At 42.5% G+C, this 24019-nt stretch overlaps 1 protein-coding gene across 1 annotated transcript in view; it reads right to left on the reverse strand.

The window, feature by feature from the left end:
• Nucleotides 1-4457: 4457 nt before the first annotated feature.
• The window catches only part of ubp1 (upstream binding protein 1), a 100960-nt gene continuing 81398 nt past the window's right edge, over nt 4458-24019 (reverse strand). The window contains exons 15-16 of the mRNA XM_084313079.1: nt 19648-19699; nt 4458-5152 (exon numbers count right to left, since the gene is read on the reverse strand). Of these exons, the coding sequence (XP_084169205.1) occupies nt 5115-5152; nt 19648-19699 (90 nt within the window). The 3' untranslated portion in view covers nt 4458-5114. The remainder of the gene's footprint in view (nt 5153-19647; nt 19700-24019) is intronic.

Genomic DNA, 24019 nt, shown 5'->3' on the forward strand with positions numbered 1-24019 from the left:
GTCACAAGTGAAAACCGGAAGAGAAAATAAACACAGAATTAATTGAAGTCAATGAGGAAATGGAAACCTGGATTATTTTTTTTTGTAGTTTTACCAAAATCGCTTCCAATCACTAATTCCTAAACGGATTTTTATGAAATTTGGACATGTACTACATAAGACTTCAATATAAAAAAAATTTGGATATACTATTTTTGGATATTGCAACTACAGAAAAACGTGAGTAACAAGTTTTTCTACAACTCAAGTTCAGACCTATGTTATTCTATCTCATTAGCACTAAAAGTGATCTCTCTTTATTGTATCAGAAACGTCAGAATGTTATCTTTCAAAAGAGACCAGGCTTATGCATGTGCTATAAGTATAAAGTATAGTATTTTGGTTTGCAAAGAAAGTATGCCGTCCTCAAAAACAAAAATGGCCACTTTTCGGGATGCCAGTTAAGAGGTTAAAATGACAACTTCACAATGTACAGTACAGAACCAAATGGAGGCTCCACCTCTGACAATACCCGACTATTTATCCAAAACCCGTTTGGTCCATTTTATAGTAGGTTAAGGACAGCCGCTCAAACCCTTGTACGTCGTCAATACTCTAATAGGGCGCTCCCACCTATTCATCAAATCACTCATTTATATACAATAAATAACAATCCCAGAAGGCGATACTAAATCAGTGTTTGTGGGTCAGTACTGATAAAGGAGGAGTCAGAGAGGTGCACGCACTCCCCGCGGGAGAGAGAGCATGAGAGAGAGAGAGCATGAGAGCAAGAGGGCGAGAGCATGAGAGAGAGAGGGCACGGACCCTAACTAAAAGCCAGCATGGCACCAGAGACGCGTCATGTCACATGACGGCAATAGAAGGAAATCAATCATCCAATAAAAGAAAATCTACTAGAAATCAATAAAAGCGTAGACTAGATGGAGAAAAAAAAATTAAAAAGAAACATGGGAGTTTTAAGAGACTTGAGTGGAGCGTGTAATGTCAGCGTGGGGGGTGACGGCTGGAGATCACTCAATACGGCTCATCGCCATGGTGATGCGAGGAGCGTCCAATCAGCCCGTTCAAGAATGTCCCAAAAAAAGAAGAAAAAAAGGATTCTGGAACATCTGTGACAACATCCACACAAAGGAAAAGGTATTCTATTTTTCAACAGAGTGGAGAACCAGACACAAATATGCCCCCCCCCCCCCCCCACAAAAAGGTTCTTAGTAAGGTTAATTCACGAGGTGTGGCTTAGTTAGGCCACACCCCCATAACTCATGAGGTGGTGTGGTTTAGTTAGGCCACACCACCATAACTCATGGTGTGGTTTAGTTAGGCCACACCCCCAGAACTCATGAGGTGGTGTGATTTAGTTAGGCCACACCCCAAGCACACTAGCCACAGGCAATGAGATGCATTGAAGAAGCAGAGTAGGTTGTGTTTCATTCTCTTTAGGTTACAGTCGAACGTTAATGCTGCACCAGCGACGTAGAATATCAAATACTGGCCTAACGTTGTGTGTGTGAGGGGGGTAAACAAGAGATAGTCTATTCCTTCCTCCAACAATCTGGCCAGGCTCGTGTGGCGGCAAAATCCTTCCACTTGCAAAATTTGTTCCGACACGATAACCAACATGATAAACTAACGCTATATAAAGTTCATATTTGCATTTAAAAAAACGGCAACGCCAATCTGTCGTTATGTACAATCTGTCGTTATGGGTATCGTTTCAGTTAATCGGCTTCATACGACGTTAGCTTAGCTACCAAGGTAGCCAAGATGGCCGACAGCCGCTGGCTTAACCGATTCGCGGCCAACCACGTATATATACACGTTGTAAACTCTGTTTTGCTTTTATTCCATTTTAATATCCTACTCAATGTCACAGAGCTGTATTTTGGCTGGAAACGGCATATCGGGACTCCTAAAGTGCAGTAAAAGCCAGATCCTGGTATTGACGCTGTCTCGATAATGCAGTTTCCCCTGTTGCAGACCGGGTGTCACTTTCTTTTCGCTCCGGGTGGACTTTTCCGTTAGCCTGAAGCTATGGCTTTACCAGATCGCCTGGAATACGTTTTGCGACGCCGAATTCAGTATGCAGTAAAGGAATATAGCATCAGCCAATGGACATATCGATCTACCAGATGGCGATCAAATAACTGGGAAATTCTTTTCGGAATCCAACCGGCCACAGGTAAGAGCGATTTGACGTAAATTTCAGTCTGATCGGGCCTTGTTCTCATAGCCATCCACCCGATCAGCGTATGATGTTGCAATAATGAATGCAGTTATTGGTAATCAATAATCAGAAACGACTTCCCCCGCCCCCCCTTCATGCATTCATGGTGCAACATGATACCGATCATATGCATTTAGATTTTTAACTCTAGCTTGTGTAGGGCCAAAACGCCAATCGATTTAACGTTATTAGCTTAGCGCCCTATAACTAGCTTTGCAGGAATTACCCCAGACCATTGGAGTATATAGTTCATATTCACGACACTATAAAACGGAAACGTATTGATGAAAAGATTATTTCTTTATGGCATATTGAAGGGAAGGTTTATACTAGGGATGCCCCGACCGATCGGCCACCGATCGTTATCGGCCGATAATCAGTATAAATATGCGATCGGTGATAATGCTTTATTTTCGCCGATCGTCAAAACCGATCGAAAAACATGATCCAATTCTTAGCGGAAATCTCACTCGCTGAGTTCTGTCTCGGAGCTGCAAACTGCCGCTCCGTCTCCTCCTCCTCCTGCCCCTCCCTTACCCATGTAAACAAGCTCGGGCAATAGTCTGCTCTAACCTAGTGCATGAGACCTCCGTGAGCTAACGTTAGCTACTGTTACTGTTTAAACAGAATGACCCAGTCAACTATTCACTTTTAGTTTAATACATGAGGCATTGTTAACGGTATCTAGCCGGCGGGCGGCTACGTGGCGTAGTGGGCAAGGCGCTCGCCATTAAATCTGGAGACGCTGGGATTGCCTGTTCGAGCCCAGCGCTCCACATTTGCTTTCAGTTTAGCTGGTCGTCCGTACTAATACACATTGGCCGTATTAGGGGGTGGGAAACTGATGGGTGGGGATCGGGCGTTGTGGACAGCGACTCCTACAGGTCGGTTGGTGCGCCTGCGCAGTAGAATCAGGAAGTGTCGGGGGCAGCGTGAGCCTCCCACGCGTTACTCCTCGCCACTGAGAGATCGAGCTGCGCAGGTGAAAAGATGCGACTGCTGTTACCTCAAGTACCGGAGGGGACTTGTGCCATGTATGACTTAGTCCACATTGCAGCCGGCTTGTGGGAGGCAAGAAACAGCGTTCGTGACAGGGGAGGGTTGAATTGGATGATACGAAATTGGGATGGGAGAAAATATAGAAAATGGGAGAAAAAGTGGACCAAAAAAAAACGGTATCTAGCCGGCTAGCTACTGATAGCTCCTGATATCAACAAATGCTCCAGCAAGTCTAGTAGTAGTGCACGATAGCTCACGTTAGCTCACTGTTCAAAACGAAACGTCCCATTAAACTAAATAGTTCACTGAGGCGTTGTCTTAACGTTATCTAGCCGGCTAGCAGTAGCTACAGATAGCTCCTGATATCAATGTCTTATAACACTGATTCGATGCGTATTCGAGCTGAGGGCATGTTGAATGTGATCAATAGGGTCCAGCTGCAGCTCCGGAGAATCCTGGCCGTAGCTGGAGGCTACTCGAGTACACATAGACAGTGGAGCTGTTTGCAGATAGCGAGCATTTTGACTTGTTGCGTGGTGGCGATGTCTCGCAGATAATACAACTACAAGTATGATTATATAATATATATATTTTATTAAAAAATAATTATATAATTATAATTTTTTATCAAAAACGATCGATATCGGATCGGTATCGGCCGATATGGCTCAAGACGATCGGTGGCAAAAAACGTGATCGGGGCATCCCTAGTTTATACTGTCAATTGACAATTATAATGGACACATAGCAATAATATAAAATATAGATTTAGCTCTACAAACAACCTCACGCACAGTGAAAACTTGTAATGAAAAGCTGGCCTCAGAGTGGGATTAGAATGTGTTAACGGTTTAGCCAACGTTAGCTTCCCTCTCGAGGCCGGTTCGTTTTGTTTTGTTTCTCAATATACGGTGCAAACCGACCGACCGCACGTACGTACGACACCCTGATGGACGTTTACCGTTTTGAAAATGCACATATCGGCTTTACATCGTGTGAGTTTGATCAGCAGGTCGGAACAAGTTTATCAACCAGAAGGAATTTGGCGTCACTTCCAGCACTCTTCCTTCACTCCTGGAGCCGCCCCCGCCCCCCCCCCTCCATTCCCACACAATCATATAAAAGACAAAAAAATAATAATAATAAAAGTACAATAATGCACCATCGCAAGCTTTTCCCTAACCCACGTAATGCCCCCCCCCCCCTCCTCGTTTCCCTCGTTAAGTGTTTTCAATATGAAACAGAAGCACACCCATGTCAGATTCTAACAGTTACATGGCTTAGCTTGCTCTCCCTGCCGGCCCACTCAGAGAGAGAGAGAGAGAGAGAGAGAGGGAGGGAGGACGTAAGAGGGATAGAGAGAGAGATGGATGGAGGGAGGCGTCTGCTCCTAAACACGAGGATGGAGTGTCAGTGTGTGATGTCATCGACGTTCTGCCAAGACTTCGAGATCAGACGAAGTGTGATGTCATCGACGTCGAGATCAGATGAGTGTGATGTCATCGACGTTGAGATCAGACGAAGTGTGATGTCATCAACGCTCCGTTACGACATCGAGATCAGACGAGTGTGATGTCATCGACGTCGAGATCAGACGAAGTGTGATGTCATCACCGTTCCGTTACGACTTCGAGATCAGACGAGTGTGATGTCATCGACTTTCCGTTACGACTTCGAGATCAGACGAGTGTGATGTCATCGACGTTCCGTTACGACTTCGAGATCAGACGAGTGTGATGTCATCGATGTCGAGATCAGACGAGTGTGATGTCATCGACGTCGAGATCAGACGAGTGTGATGTCATCGACGTTCCGTTACGACTTCGAGATCAGACGAGTGTGATGTCATCGACGTCGAGATCAGACGTGTGATGTCATCGACGTTCCACCACTACTTCAAGATCAGATGGAATCCTTCCCCAGATTCATCTGCAGAGAGAGAGTGATATATTATTCACAATGAAATCAATCTGATCCCTCACCATTCTCTCTACATGTCTCTGTCAGCCTTGTGTTGCTGTGCTGTGTTCTGTACAGTGTCCAGTTACTCTATTGTCTCATGTCTGACCGTACCGTCTGTTGCATAGGCCTACTGCCATAACATATTGTCTAGTCTCTATGTCTTAAACTATATTGTCGGCTGTATAGTCTTTACGTCATAACATGTCTACTGTCCTATAGGGGTGGGACGATACATCGATCTATCAATTATCAAATAGGATCGATGCAACGTAAAAAGATCGGTTCATATTGCCATACTCTTATTTTGAAAATCCCCTGGTGAGCATATCCGCCTGGCCGCAACAACAACAGTAGCTCAGCGCAGCTCAGCGTGTGTAGACGTTAGACAGCATTGCTTCAGAGTCCGCCTATTTTGCGACTCGAAATAAGTGCCTGTTTTTCCCCCCACAACGGGTCAAATGCATCTAACATGCTTTGCATCCTCGCCATTCCTTTATGTCCATGTCGCGTTAAATACCGAAATTAACGTTGCGTTAGCGTAAGCTAACTAAGCTAAGCTGATAGAGCCATAGAGAGACTGGGAAGGAGGGGGGTTACTGTATTCTCGAGACAGAGCCACTACCAGGATCTGGCCGGTACTGCACCTTCGGACTCCCAATATGCCTTTTCCAGCCAAAATACAGCTGTGACAGTGAATAGGATATTAATATCGGAAAAAAAAGAAAAACGAACCAAAAACAGTAAACAGGAGGTCTATTTGTATTAAAAACAATAGATTGTTTTTCATTTAAATGTCTGGAAGAGCTCAAATAAAAATGTCAAATGATATTTCCATTGCCTTTTTTGTTGATTTAAATGTTACTGAATCGAATCGTATCGTGGCAGATTGTGATATCGGAAAATATCATATCGTTGTCCAAAGAATCTATATCGTATCGTGATGAAACTGGTGATTCCCACCCCTACTGTCCTATGTCATACCAGATTGTCTGTTGTATACTCCTAGTGTCTTGTGGTGCTACTGTATTGACTATCCATCCTGTCTTCTGTCATGTTGTATTGTCCTCTGTTACACTGTGTGACTATGTCTAGTTATTATTATTTAAAAAAAAAATTATAACTCTTTATTTTGGTTCATTTTTTCTTTCTTTTCCAAAATCACTTTTTAAATTTTTACATAAAATTTTTTTCTTTTCTTTACAGTAGAATTGTCCATTTTTACATATAGACAAACCGTTTTTAATTCTGTAGTTACTGTACAGTTAGTTTGGTCGGCTCTTGACTTGATCTATTGACCCATCTCAAGCCCCGCCCTCTTTTCGTGATCCTCCAAACCCTTATGACTTGGAGGTCAATTGGTTCAAAATGTGAATCAACGTAGGCCTCGTTCGTCTGTCCCATTTATATTGTTATTTTAAAGTTGAGGGCTTTTATGAATAAAGAACGGTTTCAAACACTGATTAGGTTGGGATCTGTTCACATTCTGTATAGTCTATATCAGTGTATTGTAACTTAAAGGTGCTATAGATAACATTCAGCCACTAGATATCGCACTAGAGCACCAGCATGTCATTTATCCAATCAGGTGCATTCCACATGGGGAAATGGGAAGTAGGGAGGGGATACATGCACGCGATATGTAAACAACATTCATTTTGGACCCACCAAAATGTTTTAAATACATGCATCAATCAATATGTATGGGGGGGGGGGGGGGGGAAGATGACGACAATACTTTTATTCCGCACTCTTCTAAAAGCTCTGTGGATGTATTGTTTTTAAATGATTACTCTACCCATGAAAGTGTCATTGTGAAGTGCCACAGAACAAGTGACACTTTTGGACAATGACATCCTGGGTCGTTCCTATATGACCAGTATAAATCTTTAAACTAAACTCTGGAAAGATAGCTCTATGATGGCTCTACTTATAAAAAATGGAACTGAGCCTTTAAATGTCTCCATAGAAGGGGCCGGTGTCTGTGAAAAGGGAGTGAACCTGCGGAATGTGGGCCCCAGCAAAGGAGAGAGAGAGCTGTAAGATGTTAACCCTTTCAGACGAGGAGGGGATTAAGGGTTGAGGGTTGAAAGACGGAGTCCGGAAACTATTGAGGAGATCTTAAAAAAAGAAACTATATAACAATTAAATGTTTAATGTGTACAGTAAAAGTTTTCAAAATGGCATGCTTATAATTGACTGTCAATAGAGAATAATACTAAAAGAATAATGTGTAAAAACTGTTTGTCTGGAGGGATTCTTTAAGAGATACTATGGATGGCTTCGTGCCCGGTACCATGTCACGTGATCCCCACAGACAAAGCAGTTGTCTGTTCTGAAGGAATAAGGGACTTTCTGTTACTTAAAACCACTAGGTAACGAGAAGTAACGTTAGTACCAAGAAGGAGGAGCTCATACGAATTACGTATTGTACTCTGGTTTGCTAAAACAAAAATGACATCCCTGTGACTTCACTGTGTTTAGACCAATCGGAAATATTGTAAGATGGATATAAAAGGGACGGTTGCCCTTTCAAGGGCCAGACTTTTTTGAGAGATGGAGATCCTGCTGCCAGACACGGGGCACAAGCCGTGCATGATGAGATGTTCTGTTTTCTGCTTATTTTAAACTGAATTGGGTGCTTTCCACTTCAGTCTCTTCTTGTAACTAGCTTTTTCTAATTAAAATTACCTCTTTATAAATATGATTTGTATCCTTTCTTCTGACCAGACGACCGGGTAAGCATGAAATGTGTTTTGCCTTGTAACTTCACCCTATTGCGTTTTGATTAATGATGTAAAAACTTATGCATTAAGGCTTTATCCATATGGAGGCCTAAAGAGAAATATGTCCACCACGCGGTCCCGTATTGCGTTTTGATTAATGATGTAAAAACTTATGCATTAAGGCTTTATCCATATGGAGGCCTAAAGAGAAATATGTCCACCACGCGGTCCCGTATTGCATTTTTGATTAATGATGTAAAACTTTAGAAGTGTGGCTTTATCCCTACGGAGTAAAAGGAGACATAGGATTATGAATAGAATGAAAATGAATAAGTGGCTTTATCCCTAACTATAATGGGATTATCAAGTAAAGCCATATAGTGATAATACGTGTACTGTATAATGGGATTATCAAGTAAAGCCATATAGTGATAATACGTGTACTGTATCATGGGATTATCAAGTAAAGCCATACAGTGATACTATGTGTAAGTGGCTTTATCCCTAGCTATAATGGTATTTTCAAGTAAAGCCATACAGTGATAATACGTGTACTGTATAATGGGATTATCAAGTAAAGCCATATAGTGATAATACGTGTACTGTATCATGGGATTATCCAGTAAAGCCATACAGTGATAATATGTGTAAGTGGCTTTATCCCTAGCTATAATGGTATTTTCAAGTAAAGCCATACAGTGATAATACGTGTACAGTATAATGGGATTATCAAGTAAAGCCATACAGTGATAATACGTGTAACGGATAAAGGAAATGGACCTCATCTGAATAAAGAGAGTCCTTCCCAGTGCAAATAAAATAAAAGATTCCGCAACTTCAATCACTCGACCTAAGGTCGATGACTGACGGGGGTCGGAACGGTGCATTCGCTATCTCTTGTCGGTCAGTGGTAACAACAACATTTTGTAGACTCGTTTGGTTCTGCGTGTCAACCACTTCGCAGGACGCTGTTTGATGTCAAGATAAGCAGACCAATGAGTTATGAAGTTATCGATCTGACCTAAGACCTAGCGTGGGCATTCAACAGTCATCTATAGCACCTTTAACCCTTTCACTGCCACACGACAGCCGGTTAACTTTCACTGTGACAATACAGAAGGTTAGCCCTTTACTATCACACAACCGACGGCGATTTGCGGAGCTAATGATGGAGCATCGCCGTCGGTTGTGTGATAGTAAAGGGCTAACCTTCTGTCATGTGGCAGTGAAAGGGTTCATTTAGAAAAAAAGCTTTACAAATAAATAGTGTAAAACAATGAGTGAATAAAAATATATATATAATAGTCCACACTAGGGCTGACCCCTATTAGTCGATTAGTCGACTAATCGGTCGAAAGGAGCCGTAGTCGACTAGCCAACCTCTTAGTCGAATACAAAAAAATAAATATATATATATATATTTATAATATTTTCTTTTATCATTCTTTCCAAAAGAAAAGAGGCCCAGACGCATAGCTAACGCTAATGGCACGCATACCAGAGGCTAACTGCCTACGAAAACAGGCACAGAAAGAGGATTTCACCCATCTAATGAACACACTAGACTAGACAAATATCAAGATGTATCCATCGGTGGACCAATTACATAGTTTTGCAGAGGACAAGAAGCCTTCAGTCGACTCCTTCAGACATTAAGCACCCCCCACAGCCCAAATGGAATGATAAAAATAAATAAATAAATAAAATAAAATAAAATAAATATTATACTATTTTTTTTGTCTACCAATAGTCGACTAGCGGCAAATTTTGGCCAATCATAGTCGACCATCCAAATCCTTAGTCGGGGACAGCCCTAGTCCACACATTCTTTCTGCTCCCACAGTGTATTTATTAACGACTAAGTGTATTTATTAACACCTAAAATATGTGTGCAGACCTTAGCTATTGTTTTATGCTTCACTATAGTACTGGTCAGCATAAGGATTCTGCTCTCTTTTGACCAGGGAACCAAATATGGGTCATAAGAGCAGTGTATCCCACCAGAGAGACACTATATAATGAGACAGAGCACTCTGGGAGTTCTGAATGGACAAAGTGACAACACTAAAGATGGAGGACAACAACGAAACTACTCGTCATGTATGTTTATATCGAGAATACAATCTACTGCATTTTCTTTCTAGATGAAGTGAGTTTTAAAGATGGTAAAACAAATAATCTTTGCGTGAGTGGTTGCCATGGTAACTAAGGAAACTGGGGCAGAATGGGGTCAGGTTTCGTTAGTTTCCGTTATCAAGATGTGGCGGGGGAGTGAGCAGACTTCTCTTGAGAGATAGAGAGAGAGAGAGAGAGAGAGAGAGAGAGACTCTACACCAGTCACCTTCTAATGCCCCTTTTCCACTGCATGGTACCTACTCGACTCTACTCTACCTTTTTGGTTTTCCATTGCCAAAATTTGCGGATGGTACCTGGTACCGGGTACTTTTTTAGTACCCGCTTTCTCGAGGTTCCAAGCGGGTAGAAGTGATACCAAAAAAGTGACGTGAAACACTGCAGACCACTGATTGGTCAGAAGAGAGAAGAGTCACACGTTGGAGCGTCCTGCACAAAAACAGAAACCCGCCATCTTTAAACTGCCTCGCGTAGAATTCATTATTTGTTTGCAGCAGGAACAAGTGCAATAAACAAAAAAGGATACATTAACTGTATTTAATTTCTGCCTCATTTATTGATGACACACAATTTACCACCAAGAGCGGAGAGTTTAGTCTCACAAAAAGATAGCTGATTTGTTAGCTTACATGCTAATGTGATTGCATTTTACCATTATAATAGTTAGCATTAGTTAGCGTACATAGCGTGCAAAGATCAATATAACTCGCTATTGATTGTTTGTACTAGTAACGTTAACACTTTGATTACCACTGGTGAACATGGTAAAACGTGGTTAAATGCCAGCACCCACTTCAATGATAGCATTGTGAACGCATAATCTCTGTCTTAAATTATGGCTATGTGTCTAATCTGCCCGTCGTTTATCAATGACTTGTTTGCAGTCAATATTGTCGAAACGGATTGTTTTTTTTAATCAGTTCATTTTCGTTTTATAGCATTTTGAAAAGCCCGTGTTTTTCAGGAAAATATAAAGATTCCGTGATAAACGGCATTTACTGGAATATTCGGGCATACACAAAAACGGTAATTTTTCTGCCTATTTATGAATAGTTTTCAAATAAACGCTAGATTATCGATAGTATATGTGTACTTATGCACGCTATAGAAGCGGGCTGAAATATCGATTCTCTCATTTCCTGATCAGCGCGCACACAGACACACACACGTGAGAGCAGCCCACACCTGGAACAGTCTGCCAACACGGCTCAGGGAGTATCAAAGTTACATCTCATTTAAAACTAACTTAAAATCATGGTTGAGAGATGGTCAAGTGTGCGACCATTTTAACTGAGGGGTTGTATTTTAATGTATGTATTTTAGTGTATTGTAACCTATACTGATTCCTACTGTGTTTTTTTTTTTTTTTTTTGGTCTTTTTCCCCCTCCATTTTTCCTCCGATTTTTTTTCTCCCATCCCAATGTTAGTCGTATGCCAATTCCCAGTCCCTTCCTGATCGCTGCGCACTTACCCCCCACAGTCAGATCATCTGGGAGAGTGGAGGCTACCACGTGCTTCCTCCGACACACGTCCAGCCAATCACCGCTTCTTTTCACCTGGCAGCGCGGATTCTCATTGAGAGGGCGTAGCGTGTGGGAGGACCACACTATCCCCCTCACGTCCAATCCGCGCTTAGCAGGCGCCCCGACCGAACTGTAGGAGTCGCTGTTTACAACGACCCGGACCCACCCCGCCAGCTTCTCCCACCCTCTGATACAGCCAATTGTATCAGTGCAGACGGCCAGCCAAGCTGGTGACAACCCCGGAGCTGTGAGCTGGATTCGAACAGGCGTATCGAGCTCACAGCTCCGGGGTTGGTGACGAACGCAATCTCCGCTCGGCCACCTAACCGCCGATTCCTACTGTGTTTTAATTATTGTACTATGTTTTTTAACTGAGGGGTTGTATTTTAATGTATTTATTTGTATGTATTTTAGTGTATTGTAACCTATATTGATTCCTACTGTGTTTTAATTATTGTACTATGTTTTAATTATTGTTGTGCTCATGTCACCTGCCCCAGAGACTACAGTTGAAAATTTGCCAACTTGGCTAAACTGGCATATTTACAGTCAAATGTTCCTTAATATGCACTGTCTCTGTATTTTAAACCAATAAATACAAATACAAATACACACACACATAGGAGACACGTTGATATATCTGTGAAAAAAGCTCAGATTACCCTAAGACTGGTCAAATAAAATATGACGAGCGGATGGGGGCAAGGGTTTCAGACCCCCAAGCCGTCAGGAGGAGGCCTCTCACTAGGAGAGCAGTTACTCCTCACCCACCAGCAGGGGACAGGGGGGGAAAAAAGGGACCCCCCGAAAGCCTCGGGAGCACTTTATGTAAAGTTTATGTTTTTTATTTATGTTAATCATTATATGTATTCGGTGAAGAGAGCGGAGGCTACAACCGGAGGGGGGAATAACTGTGACATGGGGGGGGACTAACAGACGAAAGAAGAAGAAAATTGACAAAGGTTAAAGGGATAAAAATGATGTCGTTAAACGTTAATGGAATGAATAATACGATAAAGAGGGGCAAAGTGATGTTGAAGTGTAAAAAAAGTGAGATGGAAGTGATTTTTTTGCAGGAGACACATTTGATAGCACAGGATCATGAGAAACTGAAAAGATTTGGATATGAAAATGCATACTATAGTTCCTTTAAACGGACCCTGAGGAGAGGAGTAATTACGTTCATCAAAAACAGTCAAATTTGAATTGATCAAGGAAGTAAGAGACGAGGGAAGATTTGTTCTGGTGAAGGGGAAAATGGAGGGTCAAATGGTAACGTTAGTGAATGTGTATGCACCACCGGAGAGTGAGAGGGAGCTATATGAGAACATTTTTGATATGATAGTGATGGAACTAGAAGGGATATTGATATGCACGGGAGATTTTAATGTGGTACTGAATCACGACATAGACACCACACCACGAGTACTAAGAAGAGACAGACACAAATCAGCAGATATATGAATATTCAAATGATGGAAATGGGAATTACGGACGTTTGGAGGGGGATGCACGCCATGGACAGGGAATACACACATTACTCACACCCACACATGACATATGCGAGAATAGACTATTTTTTTATGACGACGGGGGACAGTTATAGGGTACGGGAGAGTAGAATAGGAGTAGCGGACATATCGGATCACAGTGCCATATATCTGACAGTAGATCTAGAAGGGAGACTGAGGAACACGATCTGGAGGCTAAATGTAGGAATACTAAATAACAAGGGGGTGGTGAGTCAGATCAAGGAGGAGATAGCCAGGTATAAGGAGGAAAATGACAACGGGGAGGTAGACCCGAACATTCTATGGGACACACTGAAGGTGGTGATAAGGGGGAAATTGATGGAGAAGACAGCAATGCTGAAGAAGGCCAGAACGGAGACATATCACAATCTGATAGGGAAGCTGAAGGATCTAGAGAGGAGACACCAGATATCAAAAGAACAAGAAACGCTCGGAGAAATCAAGGAAGTAAAGGCCAGGATAAATAGGGAATTATTGACGGAAATAGAAAAGAAAGCGAGGTTCATGAAACAAACGTACTATGAAGGGGGACCAAAAGCGACCAGACTGTTGGCTAGGAGAATTAGGACGCAACAGAAGCTAAACACGATACACACAATAAGGGATACAAAGACTAATGAAGTATTGAGGGACCCAGCTGAAATAGAGAGGACATTTAGAGAATACTATGAGAAGCTATACACACAGCCAAAGGCAGCGGGAGAAGAGGAAATAGAAGCTTATCTGGAGAAGATAGAGTTACCATCGATAGGGAAAGAACAGAATGAAGAATTAAATAAAATAATTACGGAACGAGAAATGGAAGAGGCAATTAGTAGAGCTAAAAACAACAAATCTCCGGGGAGCGACGGATTCCCATAGGAATTCTACAAGACATTTAGAACAGAATTAGCACCCATGTTAGGGGCGGCATTCAGACACACGATGGAAGAGGGCAAAATGCCCCCCTCGTGGAAGGAAGCCATAATCACCACGATACCGAAGGAAGGGAAGGATAGAGAATTATGTAGTAGTTTCAGACCTGTGTCCATACTCAACGTGGATTACAAGATGTATACATCAATAATATCAAAAAGATTTGAGACGTTTATGCCAGACATTATAGATGAAGATCAAACTGGATTTATTAAAGGGAGACAGACACAGGACAACGTGAGAAAGGCATTACACATAGTGGAGGAGATACAAAAACAAGGAGGTAGTGTGGTATTGATTAGCCTAGATGCAGAAAAAGCATTCGACAGTGTGAGTTGGACATTTTTATATAAAACATTGATGAGGTTCGGACTGAACGGGAGGGCAATGAAGATGATCAAGGCGCTATATCAAGAACCGACAGCGAGGGTTAAGGTGAATGGCAGCCTGACGGATAGAATCAGATTAGAGAGGGCTACCAGACAGGGATGTTGTCTATCACCAACGCTCTTCGCAGTTTTCATAGAACCACTGGCACAACTGATCAGACAGAACGAGGACATCAAGGGAGTAAGGATAAAGGGAAAGGAATATAAACTAGGCCTATTTGCAGACAACGTGATAGTATACATGAGACAACCAGACAAGAGCTTCCCGGCACTGATGGATCTACTGAAGGAATATGGCCACTACTCAGGATACAAACTAAACGTGACAAAGACACAGACCTTAGCATGGAACTATACCCCAACGACGGAAATTAGGGAACAGTACGGGATAAGATGGGACTATAATAATAATGCAGGACCTGTTGCAGAGGTCATGGACAAGATTAAATACTTAGGGGTGAACATCACGAGAGGGGTGGGGAAACTGTTTGAGGCGAACTATACACAGATAAATCAGAACATCAAGAGAGACTTAGAGAGATGGAGAGTAATGCCCTTGGACTTCAATTCAAGAATAGAAGTCATTAAAATGAACATACTATCAAGATTACTGTACCTGTTCCAGTCGCTACTGATACAAATACCACAGAATCAATTCAGGGAGTGGGACAGACTGATATCGAGGTTCATATGGGCGGGGAGAAGATCACGGGTCAGATATAAAACACTACAACTACCAAAGGAAGAGGGAGGGATGGCAGTGCCCAGCCTACAAAATTATTATTATGCAGCACAACTGAGAGCAGTGACGTGCTGGTGTAACGACAGATATGAGGCAAGATGGAAAGACATTGAAAAAGAAGGGGAGGGATACAAGATACAAGCTCTGGTGGGAGATAGGGAACTATTCAAAGAAAAGGAGGGACTGTTAGATCCAATCACCAAATGCACCTTGACCATATGGAACAGAGTAGTAAAAACACACAAATTGGAGAAACAGACAGGGGTTCTGAGATGGGTAGCACATGACAAGAGATTCAAGCCAGGGAGGTTGGACCACGGATTCAGGAGGTGGGAGAGGGGGGGGGGGGGGGGGGGGGGGGGCAACAGCGATATGCAAAATGATAAAGGGGGAAATGCAAACATTACAAAAATTTAAGGAGAAATTTGGACTAGAAAACAGGGACCACTTCAGATATCTACAGATTAGAGATTACTATAATAAAGAAATAAGAGGGGACAAGGACGAAGAACAGAATGGAATAATTAGGATGATAGTAAGGGCATACGAAGGAGGGAAAGGAAGGGTAATATCAGCACTGTACCGGGCTATAATGACCAGCAAGGGACACACGACAGACTACATAAGGGAGAAATGGGAGAGAGAACTAGAGATAGGAATAACAGGGAAGGAATGGGGGAACATATGCGAGGTGCAACATTCAACAACAGGATCGAGGATATGGAAAGAGTTTGGATGGAAAAACATAATCAGATTCTTTATAACCCCAGAGTTGAAGGGAAAATATGCACCAACACAAAGAGCATGCTGGAGGATGTGTGGGAAGGAGGGGGCAAATCACACGCACATATTCTGGGGATGTCAGAAGATGAAGGGGTATTGGGAGGAGATAGGGGAGGCAATGATCAGAATATTAGGATACGGATTACCACAAACAGGACTGGTGCTTTACTTAGGGGACCTGACACACGAGGGAATACAAGGGGGGGACAAGTATTTAATAAAGATAATGTTGATATCGGCCAGAAAAGCAATAACGAGACTGTGGTACAAGGAAGACCCACCGACAATAGCACAATGGGTAGGAATAGTAGAGGAGATACAGGATATGGAGAGGATAATGCACATGCTGAGGCTACAGGAAGAGAAATTTGGGGAAAGATGGGGAAAGTGGGAGGATTATAAAGGGAACGAAAACGACATCACAGAGGAAGAACCAAATGCAACACAAGAGGGCGAAGGGTAAAGGAGGAAAGAAGTTCAAGGAGGGTCTCTGAACCCATGTCACACACTTTTGCTTTAGTTAGTATTCTCTAATTAAATTTTTTTTGGGTTTTACAATTGTTTTATGTTTTTTGTACTTTATTATTTATGTCTGTTTAACAGTGTTGTATTAATATTCAGGGATGATGTGGTTTGTATATGGGTGAATCAAAAGGCAAAGAGAAATGTAATTAAAAAAAAAAAAAAAAAAAAAAAAGGCGAAGAAAGAAGAAATAAGTTCAAGGAGGGTCTATGGACCCATATCACACATGTATGCCTTAGTCAGTATTTAATTTTTTGGAGTAGGTATTACATTTGTATACCTGTTTAAGGGCGGTACACAATCAGTCTTTGTATTAAGTACCTGGAAAAACAACTGAAGTGGAACCAGATAACTAACCATGCTAACCATGTAACCATTTATGTGCACTGCATTCTTTCTTATTGTGTTGTTAGTTTCATTTTTGTGTAAGTGTTGTTTGTCTATAAATTTTAATAAAAATTTAAGTTTAAAAAAAAAAGACGAAAATAGGTAAAATAGATTCCTTAACTCAGATCAGATGTTATCCAAAAAGATTATTCCAATTCCTGATCGCCATTATCGATTGCGTTTATTGATTCAGCGTTGGGTACTGTAAATATATATTCCACGCATTTTCCGGGCCGGCGATCAACTTGGGTCAGTTGGCTTGACGGAAAAGTTAAATGAGGAAACTGCCCCCCCCCCCCCCCCCCCTTCATCAGTCTAAACTAATGGGGTGCAGTTACACAGGGAGAGACGATAGGGAGCGGTATCTTCCCAATTGAGCTCAGAGACTCTGCAATAAAAAAAAAAACTACATAAAAACGCTATATAGCGTTGGTGGCATTCAAAGGTCGGCATGAACTAACGACAAAACGCGTCACTGGCACTCAAAGTGTTAATGCTAGTAGAATACACAACGTGAGGTAATCATCATCACGTTAACATTCGTAGAATAGACACGAGGTAACGTTAACGTTAGTCGAATAGACATGAGGTGACGTTAACGTTAGTAGAATAGACACGAGAGGTAACGTTAACGTTAGCAGAATAGACACAACGAGAGTCTGGTTAATGTTGTTATTGATTGATTGATTGATTTATTGAAAACTGTGTTTACTCTGGCTTGCGCCAAACCCTCACGGTCATAGCTATGCTCACGGAGCTCTCATGCTGTACGCCAGCGGCCCCGCCTCCCCACACGGAGACAAACGGAGTACTACCTGCAGTGGAAAACAAACTAAGTACCAGGGCCCTCATTTATAAATTTTTCGTAGAAAGTATTCTATTTTCATACGTAAGCACATAATTTAGAATGTGTGCACGCACAAAAAAAAAGGGATTTATCAACCGTGCGTACACAGGTCCTACGCTCCGCCGTGTTGATAAATACCTCTTTGTTCTACCGTCAATGCTCGTGCATGATTATCTATATATGGTCATGAAACTGATGAAACACCCCCCATGGGATGTGAAATAATGGACTGACCCGAGCGGAACTCTGAGAAACTTCACGGGAGATTGTTCACTGAGGCGCTGCCGAACCAAGAAGACACAACGCGTGTTATGGGATAAATAAAAGGCTGACTTGTAAACGGTGATGTCAGATATCAACGGCTCCCTAAGACCATTGCTGCAATTCTGCCTGGACAGCTCAAAATACTAATAAAGACAGTTCGTTGACCACTGTTTGACGTTGGTGGTTTGATTGATTGAAAAGTTTATTAACAGATTGCAGAATGGGTACAGTACAGTACAGCTCAATACACACAATTGTTAAGGGGATGCAGACCAGAGAAAGACTTTCGTCTTGTTTACATCAGGGTCCCCCATTTTCAATTCATCATGTGTGTGTCATTATAACCGTGCTGTAATATGAATGCCTTTATTAGTTGTGTTCGATTGGCTATAATATGATTTTTAGAGGCATCTATTTTGAATGAATGAATGAATGAAAACTTTATTTAACAGATTGCAGAATGGGTACAATACAGTACGGCTCAATACACACAATTGTTAAGGGGATGCAGACCAGAGAAAGACGTTTGTCTTGTTTACATCAGGGTCCCCCCATGTTGTTGTCGGTATTAGCCTAATACCGACAACAAAATAGATGCCTCTAAAAATCATATACTATTAGGTAGCCGTATATGAATTACATATAATAGCAGCCATAGCCTACATTATGCAACAGTAACTTGCGCATACCAGTGTATGCGACGGACCAGTGTATACCTTATATCATATCATATTCATATAATAGTTTACTCTATCAGCATACCAGCATGTAATACGTTCTGAGTGTGTATCTACCTCAACTCATTATTTTGCGCATAGATTGCATAAATACACGGGAACGTTTTGATTTATATTAAAAGGCTTTGACATTGTAAAACTAAATACGTGGAATTCTGTAAGCATAATACAAGTCATATCACCCACACGATATATGCTCTGTGTCCAAAGCATGTATGCTTTTCATTCAAGACACATTATTGCAAGGGTTTTGTAATACACATACACCCTGGTCTCATTGCAATGCGTTTTTTATTCTTTCTTATACAGTAGGAAGGGGGAAGAACATATGGGTGGGTGTTCATATGACCAAGTATTCTGCTTACAGCTTCGAAATTCCACTCGTTTCGTTTAACGTAAAGCCTTTTAAATATAATCAAAACGTTCCCGTGTTTCTGCCGTCTGTGCGCAAAATAATAACGAGTTGACTGTAAGCGGAGCGCAGTCAGTCAGTACACCCTGTATATTCCGATAACGCTATATAAACCATGCTGCATTCATTCTGAGAGAAAATACCTATTATTCCAAATGCTATTTATAGGGTTTTGACCACTACTGTTGCTATTTTACAATGAACTACCGTATAATGAATTACGGTTCATACAGAACATGCCAGTGTTGAAACTAATGCACAGAAGCTTATTTCCTTGTTGTAATAATATATTCTACCAACGGGCGCCAGCTACGCATGGTCCAACCTGTGCTTAAATATACGCACAAAGTCAAGCACAAGTTCAAATTGATAAATCCCACACTTTGCTTAGAAATGATCGTACGCACAGGTTACGCACATATCTGTGCGTACGCCACGTTGATAAATGAGGGCCCTGGTACCTAAAGCGAGTAGAGTCGAGTCGAGTAGGTACTATGCAATGGAAAAGAGGCATAAGACCGGAAATCAAAACCCAGCTATCAAGAACTTACCTTTGAGACTGCTGATCAAAAAACAGCTCTCGTCCAGCAAGTTGTAAACCATCTGGAAAATAAGGGTAAAAATAGACGGAGGTGAAAATTCTCTTGAGAAACGCTTCATTCAACTTCCAAAGAAAACAAGTTTGTAGGGTTTTGTGGGAATTTATATGATTCATTCTTCTGAGTCGTGAATGAGACATGGGAACAACATGCTAGGCTGTGCGACGAAGAGAGATTATGTAAATGTCATGCAAATAACTGAGATTAAAAGACATCATGCAAATAAACTGGGATTAAAAGACGGGACAGAATAGCTCTTCCTGGACAGATAACATACAAAGATACAGTATGTATGTGGTGTGGCCTGCTGAGAGTGTATGTTTCCCCTAAATCAGGGGGACAAAAGTAACGTTGTGGAGGTCCAGATTTGGCCCACGGGCCCTACTTTGGACAGCCCTGCACTACAGGAAACCCTACCCTGCTAGAAACATTGAAAGGGTCATCATCTACCATAAAAGGGATAGTTGACATTTTTATTTCATGCTTTCTTTAGCTTTTTGCCCATCCCCGAATTTAGTCGTTATACCAATTCCCTTCCTGGTTGTTGCGCTACCTTACTGTCTGGGGAGGGTGTAGACTACCACATGCTGCCCTACAGTCAGTCATGGGAGGGTGTAGACTACCACATGCTGCCCTACAGTCAGTCTGGGGAGGGTGTAGACTACCACATGCTGCCCTACAGTCCGTCTGGGGAGGGTGTAGACTACAACATGCTGCCCTACAGTCATTCTGGGGAGGGTGTAGACTACCACATGCTGCCGTACTGTCATTCTGGGGAGGGTGTAGACTACCACATGCTGCCCTACTGTCAGTCTGGGGAGGGTGTAGACTACCACATGCTGCCCTACTGTCAGTCTGGGGAGGGTGTAGACTACCACATGCTGCCCTACTGTCAGTCTGGGGAGGGTGTAGACTACCACATGCTGCCCTACTGTCGGTCTGGGGAGGGTGTAGACTACCACATGCTGCCCTACTGTCAGTCTGGGGAGGGTGTAGACTACCACATGCTGCCCTACTGTCAGTCTGGGGAGGGTGTAGACTACCACATGCTGCCCTACTGTCAGTCTGGGGAGGGTGTAGACTACCACATGCTGCCCTACTGTCAGTCTGGGGAGGGTGTAGACGACCACATGCTGCCCTACTGTCGGTCTGGGGAGGGTGTAGACTACCACATGCTGCCCTACTGTTAGTCTGGGGAGGGTGTAGACGACCACATGCTGCCCTACTGTCAGTCTGGGGAGGGTGTAGACTACCACATGCTGCCCTACTGTCAGTCTGGAGAGGGTGTAGACTACCACATGATGCCCTACTGTCAGTCTGGGGAGGGTGTAGACTACCAGCCGCAGCTAGGAGTTTCACTGGGAGAGAGTGTAACACATGCAGAGGGTCACTGCTATCTCCCCCAGATCCCCTCCCTGCTGAACAGGCTGTTGCAATGACCAGGACTCGTACCACACTGGCTTCCCACCTGTGAACACTGACAATTGTGTTCGTAGGGACAACTGACCAAGCCGGAGGTGCTGCTGAATTCTAGGCCTAATGCTAACATTTCCTGCTTCTAAATGATCTCTTCTAACTTCTAAAGTACTTCATTTTGTGCACTGTCCCTTTAATGCGGACAGAAAATAAACAAATGCAGTGAAACCAGTCTATATATCATAACATACCACAAAATGTGTCATTTTAAAACCCCATGAGGAACCAGAGGTGACCGAGCGGGAATGTGGTCCCGGAAATTAAATGACCCGTCACTCAAACTTCTACAAAACTCCCTCAGGCAAAACAGTGAGGTGTGCATCAGTCAATTTACATTGTGTGTGTGTCCTTGTTTTCCTGTCACTGTGGGGACCAAATGTTGGGAACAAAATGAGACATTGAATGGACCCCACAAAAGAAAATAGCAGAGGGTTAGGGTTTGGCATGTTGTCATTATTGTTAACCTCTTAAGCCCGAGCGGTCCGGTCCCAGATTGATATCGCGCCATAAATCCATCTCTACAGAATGTATGAATTAATGTTGCGTTTTTTTCTCTTCAAATGTAGGCAAGAGTAAAGATGCTAACCCTGTCAAAACAGCAAAGTGTATATTGTCAGCACTACGTTTGTTTACCAATGATTTTAAGTGATATTAGTGAAATATGAGTTTATAGAAATCTCAGGGCATCAAGTCGGGAAGAAGGTGCTTATAGACGCGAGCTCTGGTCGCTCATACTAACACAATTGGCAGTGTTAGGGGTGGGAAAGCTGGTGGGTGGGTTCTGGGCGTTGTGGACAGCGAGGCGAGGGAAGGATCTGGAGAGAGGTAGCGCGACCTTCCACACATTACACTCTCCCAGTGAGAATCTGCGCTGCCGGCTGGCTGCACATGTGTCGGAGGAAAGCATGTGACAGTCTCCGGCCTCCCGGACCAACAGTAGGGGGGGGGGGGGGGGGGGGGGGGGGGTGCGCAACAACCAGAATTGGCATAATGACTAAAAACAGTGAGATGGGAGAAAAATCGGAAAAAAGGAAGGGGGGAAAAAGATAAGAAAAAAAAAAAGGGGAGATTTGGCCCGATCCATAGATGTGCGACTTGGCCATAATATAATAAGGTTATTTATATGCCTGATATTGTATAATCATATTTCAAATTGCATGTGTCCAGATGACAGAATTCAGATTAGATCTTAGATTTTTTTTTTTTTTTTTTTTTTTTTAAAACACATGATCTCAAGAAGGTGCTGAATGAGCTCAGTGGCAATTCTTCATGTTAGGTCATTTTTAGCATGGTGTAATTCACTGTCAAAGATGAAGAGAGAAAAAATAATAGAATAAAAGATAATTGATATTCTCCTTTGGTTCATTACAATGTACTCAAGCCTAGTAACAGACAGTATTTCTGACACTGGGAATACATTCCCTGAGATCCATAGATGTCCCTAGATACCAAGAACATGCAAATGGACCTTGTAGAAGTGGAGCAATCTTCCATTTACTTAGGTATGTATTTCTAGGCGGATTTTCTAAAAATATGGCTAGGGCTTAACCTCTGAAATATGGTTATAGTATATCAGGCCTATAAATTACCTTATTGTGGCCAAGTCGCACATCTATGGATCGGGCCAAATCTCCCCTTTCCAATGGCAAAGTTCAATCTGTATTTAGTATCACCAGGCGTGATTCACAAACCGTGAATGAAATCTACTGTAAGTACAGTTACTTTTTTATAATGTCAATTTCTGCCATTTTTCATCAGATTGCAATGCAGTTTTTTTTTTATATATATATTTTTTTGCCTTTATCGCTTTATTTATTCTACTGGGCAGTCCAGTAGAGAGAGACAGAGGAGGAATGGGAGACAGTGGGGGGAAGACATTCTGCAAATAACAACCGAACCCGGGTCGGCCGTGTCGCGGCTGAGCGCGCTATGTGGTTCGCCACTGGGGCGCCCCAACAATGCCGTTTTTGCTACGAAGTTCAATCTGGATTTAGTATCACCAGGTGTGATTCACAAACCATGAAGGAAATCTACTGTAAGTACAGTTACTTTTTTATAATGTAAAGTTCTCTGCCAAACTCTAACCTTAACCAACTTCGAAAGAGTCGCCTAAGCTTAACCAGTGATAAACTAGGCGTTAGGTAGTTTGCAGGCTGTTAGACCCGGAAATAGGAGCAGAACTTGCCGTCCCACGATTGGCGCACATGTCACATGACCAGAAACCTCAGTGGCCAATCAGATCACGCAAAAGTACAACTGCCTTAAGGAAAGTATTCACGCGTCCTGGGTCGCCTCTCCTCATAGGACTACAAACAAAATGGCGGCGTCATTTCCTCACGCCAATTCTCGCCCTTTTCCGACTAGATTTCTATAACTAATATTTCACTAATAACACTTAAAACCATTGGTAAACAAACGTAGTGCTGAAAATATACACTTTGACTGCTGTTTTGACAGGGTTAGGGTCTTTACTCTTGGAGACATTTGATTTAAAAAAAAAAACGCAACATTAATTCATACATTCTGTAGCGATGGATTTATGGCGCAATGTCATTGTCGGTCCGGTACCGGACCGCTCGGTATGGATATGGATGTGTGTAGTGTGTAGTGTGTACCTGGTCACTCAGCAGGATGTGTGTAGTGTGTAGTGTGTACCTGGTCACTCAGCAGGATGTGTGTAGTGTGTAGTGTGTACCTGGTCACTCAGCAGGATGTGTGTAGTGTGTAGTGTGTAGTGTGTACCTGGTCACTCAGCAGGATGTGTGTAGTGTGTAGTGTGTACCTGGTCACTCAGCAGGATGTGTGTAGTGTGTAGTGTGTACCTGGTCACTCAGCAGGATGTGTGTAG

This window comes from Notolepis coatsorum, assembly GCF_963971535.1.
Source record: "Notolepis coatsorum genome assembly, chromosome: 4".
In the NCBI taxonomy this organism is placed as follows: Eukaryota; Metazoa; Chordata; class Actinopteri; order Aulopiformes; family Paralepididae; genus Notolepis; species Notolepis coatsorum.